General features: G+C 34.7%; 1 protein-coding gene across 1 annotated transcript; it reads left to right on the top strand.

Moving 5' to 3' along the window:
* The first annotated feature begins 393 nt into the window (after nt 1-393).
* On the top strand, nt 394-3,805 carry LOC127857091 (uncharacterized). Its single transcript, XM_052393447.1, has one exon. It carries the CDS (start codon nt 405-407, stop codon nt 1,461-1,463), a length of 1,059 nt encoding a protein of 352 aa, XP_052249407.1. The 5' UTR covers nt 394-404; the 3' UTR covers nt 1,464-3,805.
* Nucleotides 3,806-7,171: the final 3,366 nt, after the last annotated feature.

Genomic DNA, 7,171 nt, shown 5'->3' with positions numbered 1-7,171 from the left:
TTATTTGATTCGCAAACTTCTCAAATTTGTTAAAACGGCCACCCTCCAAGAAGATATAAAAGCCCTGAGTGTCGCGATTTACACAATACTTTATTCAAATGATTAAATTATATCCTCACTCATTTTATTACATTTATTCATCGAAATAACTTCAATTCAATTCTCGTCTCTATCTATGTGAAGGTTTGATTAGCATGTATACATGGTAAGTGTTTACAAGTTGATTATTTAATAGTGTCGTTGATGTATCATAATTTATGTCAATGTCTGTGAAATACTGTATGTATTTTCCGATGTTTCAGACGCACATACCAAAAATGGGTCAATGAACGGTTTTGAAAACGGTGTTCGTCGGAAAGCAATCATTACATAGCGACAGACAACTCGACAGGTGTGTTTAACGTATGCACATAATGAACAATATGGTTCAATATAATCAGATTGAAGAGGAGCTTCACCACAGAGTGAAACGAGACTTGTCATGGAGCGACATCGAAACATTTTATGCCGACAAAAACAATTTTGCGATGTACCTTGTGTTACCTATCATCGTCCTTGTCTACGGCGGCTGTGCAGTAATTTATTGCATCGCGAGATGCCGACGGTACATTCGCCGCAAGAAAAAGAAATCCTTAATCGAACAAGAGGAAACTAATGACGAACCAGATGCGTTCACAAACGAACCAACAACTAGCATCCCGTCGATTCCAGTCAGAGGCTCAAACAACGGCGAGCATCAAATGGTGCCGGTCATTCCTACGGACAGGGACGGCGCGCAGACTTCATCTGAAGTACGAGTGTCAGTACACGAACGTCAAACGCCCTTACCTTGGCAAGTGATGGGCGATGAGGGTGATACACGTGTTAAAGGCGCCATGGCCGCACCTCATGTGATTCCTAAACAGAGGAAACAAGCAGCTGACAATAAAGCGTTCGAGCATGATCATCCTCATCCGACAAAGGACCTTACGAGCAATCGGCCACCCAGTTATGAAGAAATGTACAAACCGGTTCGCCCAATGTCGAAGCCTCCGCCTTACGAAGAGAAAGGGATTTCTCAGCGCCGTGGGTCTGTGGAGGAGATTATAACTTTGGAGACTCAAACATCACGACCGCAAAACGAACGTGCACGCGCAAAACCAACCGAACGCCCATCTTCTCGAGTATCGGTCCGCGATACAACAGACGAAGACCGGGAAAGAGCGCGCCAGTTGGTACGAGGTGACCGTCCGATCCGCGACCATCCACCGCCTGTTGACAAACCAAGACAGAAGACGCCGGACATCATTTCGCAAACTCAGACACAGACTCTGCCTCTCAAACCGCAATATAAGCCGGTGACCCAGAACAGCGCAGTCGACCATGCGTCAATGGCACGACAGGCCGCTCAGTTGTTGAGGCTCGACCAGATGGAACGACAAGTGGGCAAGAAAAAGAAGCGACTGGTATTTGTCGCTGAATAAATTCACGTGAACAATGCAAAGTAGAGACTGTCGCAGTAATACATAGGTTACAATTACTATTTAGAAAATAATCACAGCAAATGTTGCTTTGTATATGATTGTCAACGACGTTCTCAAAACGAAAAAAACAAGCAAACGAAGTCTATGTTGTTTTTTTAAGCATCATTTAGTTAAAATGAGAATTTAATGTAAATTTGGAGTTTGAAAAATGACCTGGGTCAATCGAAAATGGTTCTTATGTCATATAGATCAGCCATCGCAATTGCACTGTCTAGTCCGGAACTACGCTTTCCGCTATAAAGTCACGCTAGGTTCGGTGGTCTCATAAGCTGAAAGGTTAGCTACGGACCAGACTCCGTACATGCACGGGCTGGTCTGGGTCTACGCTGACATGCATACAGGTTAAGACCCATTTTCGCATGACGCGGGTCAAAACATACACAGTTATCGCAGTTGTCGACGGGACTTATGAAACACAGACTTTGACTGATAGTGATCATTTTCTCTTGAGATAATTCTTGTTACGTTGAAAATACTTTGTCTAAGTGTATTTTTTTTTTCATCCATAAAGCGACATTCGCATATTTCAACTGTCTTTCTTTATTCCAATGAAACATTGTCAACCGTTCTACTAGGTTGCATTTTCCATTACCGCATGCCGATAATAGGTGTCGTTATGGATCCATGCGAACACATGGTGAGGCTGAGGTATGCGTTGTTGGCGACAGTGATTGGATTTTTTAAGAATACTAATAATAGCATTTTTGTGTGATTAAAGATACGTTTTTAGCGTGGTACTTGAACCAGTGTTTCGTCAAGAGGTGTATATTCCTTAACAAACTTATTTTATTTATGTTAAGTAATTATTTGGTGTATTATTTATCCAAATGTTTTTACTGTGTTATGGGTTATAAAGCGCGTGAACACACGCGTTGTCCTTTACAATTACCTAAATGGCGGCACACGAGATATAATAATACAATGGCAGCTTAACCCATTTATGCCTAGCGTCTAGAAAAAAGGCCTTGGCAAACAGCATAGACCCTGATGAGACGCCGTATGATGCGGCGTCTCATCAGGGTCTGCGCTGTTTGCTTAAAGGAATTTCTGTAAGAAATATTCTAAATTTAAAAATAAATATACTAGACATCCCTAAGTTTGGAAATAAATTGATCCAATTTCGAAGGATGGGAGAGTCCACTATGCATAAATGGGTGAATGATTGTACCAACATTATTTCGAAATAGTGCCTTTTATGTACACTAGGTACGTTTTAAAAAGGCAACATGCCGGTCTACGTGTGTTACAATGAGGTACCAAAAGTTTATTGACCTCAAATGGATGATTACTCATGAGGGTGTTGTGTAATCCCCAAAGCAAAGAGGAACATGATGCATTTTTAAAAATATTATGTTTTGAGGCTATTGTTTTTATAAGTTTATTATTAAATATGTACATAGGAGTTTCTTATTTAAGCTTAAATGTGTTTCTAAATGTTACTAAGCAATTCAACATAACTTTGTGCTGTGTATTGTCTTTTAGAGATGGATGAAATTTCGCATTTAGAATATAATCACTTTTTGTTACAATTCAATTCCTGTGGTATATGTATATATGTTCATTATGGGACGGGTAAAATTTCTCTAAAATTAATTACATTATATAATGTAAATATTCTGTCTCGGGTATTTCTACAATTTAAAATGTGATTTATATCATATGATGAGTTTATTTAAAAGTGTTAATATTATGTTTGAGCTACCGAAAACATTTAAAATAGTGATAGTTAATAAGAAAGTGTTACTTTTATTTCTTAGTTGATACATTTATCAGAAAAATACATTAAACTAATAAATGTTATTGAAACTCTTTTTTTTTACAAATGTATGTATAGTGTTAGGTAATTGTATTTATTGTCTTCTTGCAGTATTGTACATTTCTTAGTATGATTGATGCGTGTGGTTAAATCACATCAGTTTTATAATAATCACAATGTGTATGTGAACATCAACATAAATCACTCGTTAACATATTATGCTACTTTTGAGTTTTACTGAGAATGATGCCTGTACACGTTGCGCACGTTTTTATAACACAACATATACTGATAACTTATTATGTCCATTGTTTTCTTGTACTGACAATAATGCCTTTACATGTTGCGCATTCTTGTATCATATAACAGATACTGAAAACATATCATGTTCTATTTTTTACCTATTTATAATGAGGCCTTTTCATGATACACATGTTGTATAATACAACAGATACTGTTGCATGTACCTCATCGATGTAGATAAATACTGTTACTAATTGTATTTCATGTTTTACTATAAATTGTTCCTATGGTTATTTCATTCACATTCTGTGATAGATTTTAATAAAATTCTTAAAAGAAGCTTATGAATTGTTTTCATTGTTAACTACAAAAGTATTGATACACACCGTATATGTGAACGTACGATTTTTTTAAAATCCATTTATGCCTAGTGGACTCTCCAATTCTTCTAAATTGGATCAATTTATTTCCAAAATTAGGGATGTCTAGTATATTTGTTTCTATATTAAATTATTTCTTACAGAAATTCCTTAAAGCAAACAGCGCAGAGCCTGATGAGACTCCGCATGCGGCGTCTCATCTGGGTCTACGCTGTTTGCAAAGGCCTGTTTTCTAGACGCTAGGCATAAATGGGTTAATAATAATAATACTACTACTACTAATAATAATAATAACTTAATTTCACGAAGATAACACAGTAAGAAATAACATTTCTTTTTTACAATGTGATCTTCAAAAACACAGTTTATGTAAATATAACTCAACAATGTCTAGCATACTGCAGTCAGCCTTTAAATAATTATAAAAGCAACATAACTATAACTATAATAATAATAATAAGAATAATAATACTAATAATAAATATATAATACTACTACTACTACTACTACTACTACTACTACTACTACTACTACTACTACTACTACTACATATAATAATAATAATAAATAATAATAATAAAAATAAATAGTAATAATAATAATAATAATAATAATAATAATACTAATAATAATAATAATAATAATAATAAATAATAAATAAACCCCACAAACATCCAATGTTATACAACTCAGAGCAGTGTGTAACCGCGAATTGTAATTTTCGATGTTATGATAACTTAATTCAACTTCTAAAATGATATCGGTTCGTCATTTGCTTGCTAAGCATTTTTTATTTAATACGTTTTGTTTCACTTCATTTTAGCCAGCGCGTGTGATTTACTTAAAGGGTTAATTGGCGGCGAAAGGCGTAGTTGTTTTACAACGTATGATAAAAATGAGCATAGGCGTACCGACTAGACATTTTAAGTGACATATTCACAATCAAAGGGTTAAGGTAAAACGTAGAAATCTTTATTATCTATCTGAGGATTCCTGACTGTTTTGACGTTCTTTTCAGAAACTCGAAAAGCGTCAGCTGCGTGAAAATGTATTCAAATTTGCTTTGTTCAATAAACGCTGTTATTGTTCCATAGAAATAACCTAATGAGTATTCATTTGATTTCCGCACCTGATTCTAAATTTAGTTACAAATATCGTGCATTATTTATATTCGTGTATCAAACGACGACATATCGACTTCAACCGATAGGCTATTGAAAACAAATCAATGGCGCAAAGCACTCAGCGGTTGTTATGTTTTTGAAAGAAATTAATTTTGCATTAAGTGCGCGACTTTTGTGTACGCACTGACAATTTTCCAACATAAAGACAACTGTTTATATACCGATAATACTTGAAACATCGAGAGTATGGCGAATAGGTTACTTTGCTTCTTTTACTGCTATTATTTAGATTATGAAGTGAGTAATACGGGTAAACAATATATTATATACATGGACGAATTAAATGAATTTGGCACCTATCATTTGTAATAAAACAGTCAACAAGAGACATATTGTTAAAAAACAACAGAATGTCAAGCTAAGCTCGATCCCATGACATTCGGTTTGCTTGACATACACTGATGGACTGAACCACCGAAGTGAGTGTTATATGTTATGCCGCTTATGTTATAAACATTGACTTGACGGAAGCGAATCGCTTTATTGATGTTCTAGATTTTCTTTACGGACAGACGTCGAGTTATTGGTGAAAAGTAATGAGGGACAGGGTTAATCTGTCATATTAAATAAATGGAAAGCATTAGTCCCGAACATAAATACTACGGGACAATCCTTAATTTTTATAACATTATTTTTACATTGATATTTTTTAACAAGAATCTAACTTTTACTTAATTTAAATGTCGTATTTTACTTGTCTTGCAGATTCATTTTATTTTTTAAAATATACTTATTTTAAAGTCATTAAAATGTTAAAATGTCATTTTTTATTATCTATTGAACCGTTATTAGATTGTTCATATTAAGTCCTTGAAAAATACATATGTGTTAATTGTAGTAATTTATTATTTATTGCACATTTACTTTTCGACTTTATATATGATCGTTCCCAATTAACTTGATACTCACCTTTATTCAATTTATAGAAAGCTTACTTTGTGTAATTTCTCAAGAGAATGGATGGTGTATAAATATATGATAATAACTCTTCTATGTTGTTAAAAACAATAAGCAAAGTTCTAACAGTGGTTATCTCCCTTTCTGTAACTCATTACATCATATTTCTGGACAGACTTTAAGTTTGTAATTTGCTTTTGCTTTTTTGTCGTCAAGAACTATATTTAATTTTAAATTACATTTTATTTACCTCGTCGATAGGTATGTTTGGATCGAGGCCGTCCTGTTTTTAGTTACAATATGTGTTGTTCGAAGGCACACATTTATATTGTTTATAGCATTTGTATATGCATCTACATCTTAAAAAGTTACTGGAAATATTTAACAAATGTATATACGAAATAAAAAAGAGAAAAAAGGTACATGATTGCCAGCTTAGGAACATACAACGTACATGTTGTATACGTCTTTACGTGTGTTAAAAAAGTAATAAAGTTCAATGCGACGGCGTTATTTTTCCCTACAATTGATCAGCGTTGTTCATGCCCAAAATGGTCAGCTTTGTTCATACCTGAACTCGGTCAGCGTTATTTATACCATCCATCCGTCAGAGTTATTCATACATATAATGAGTCAACGTTGGTCATACTTTTTATGGGTCAGCGTTTTTCATACCAAAAACAATTTGGTAAGTGTAGTTCTTACCTTCATAGCTAGGCGTTGTTCATACCTTCAATTGGTATGTGTAGTTCATACCAACATAGGTAGGCGTTGTTGATACCTTCAATTGGTGAGTGTAGTTCAGGCTTTCATATGTAGGCATTGTTCATACCTGTACATAGGTAGACGTTGTTCATACCTACAATTGATCAAGTATAGTTTATAGCTATATAGGTCAGCGTGGTTCATACGTACAATAGGTCAGCGTTGTTCATACCTATAATTGATAAGTGTAGTTCATACCTGCATAGGTAGTCGTTGTTCATACCTTCAATTGGTAAGAGTAATGTATACCTGCTTAGGTCAGCGTGGTTCATACCTACATGGGTAGGCGTTGTTGATACCTTCAATTGGTGAGTGTAGTTAAGGCTTTCATATGTAGGCATTGTGTTGTTAATACCTACAATGGATCAAAGGTGTTTATACATAAAATGGGTCAACGAGGTTCATACGTAAAGAAAATGAATG

The sequence above is a fragment of the Dreissena polymorpha genome, chromosome 14 (assembly GCF_020536995.1).
Source record: "Dreissena polymorpha isolate Duluth1 chromosome 14, UMN_Dpol_1.0, whole genome shotgun sequence".
Lineage (NCBI taxonomy): Eukaryota > Metazoa > Mollusca > Bivalvia > Myida > Dreissenidae > Dreissena > Dreissena polymorpha.
Note: the sequence above shows the minus strand (reverse complement) of the source record. Positions and strands in the feature narration are given on the sequence as shown.

Excerpts from the sequence above, each read along its gene's own strand:
- LOC127857091 (XM_052393447.1), top strand. The coding sequence starts at position 405 with ATGCACATAATGAACAATATGGTTCAATATAATCAGATTGAAGAGGAG.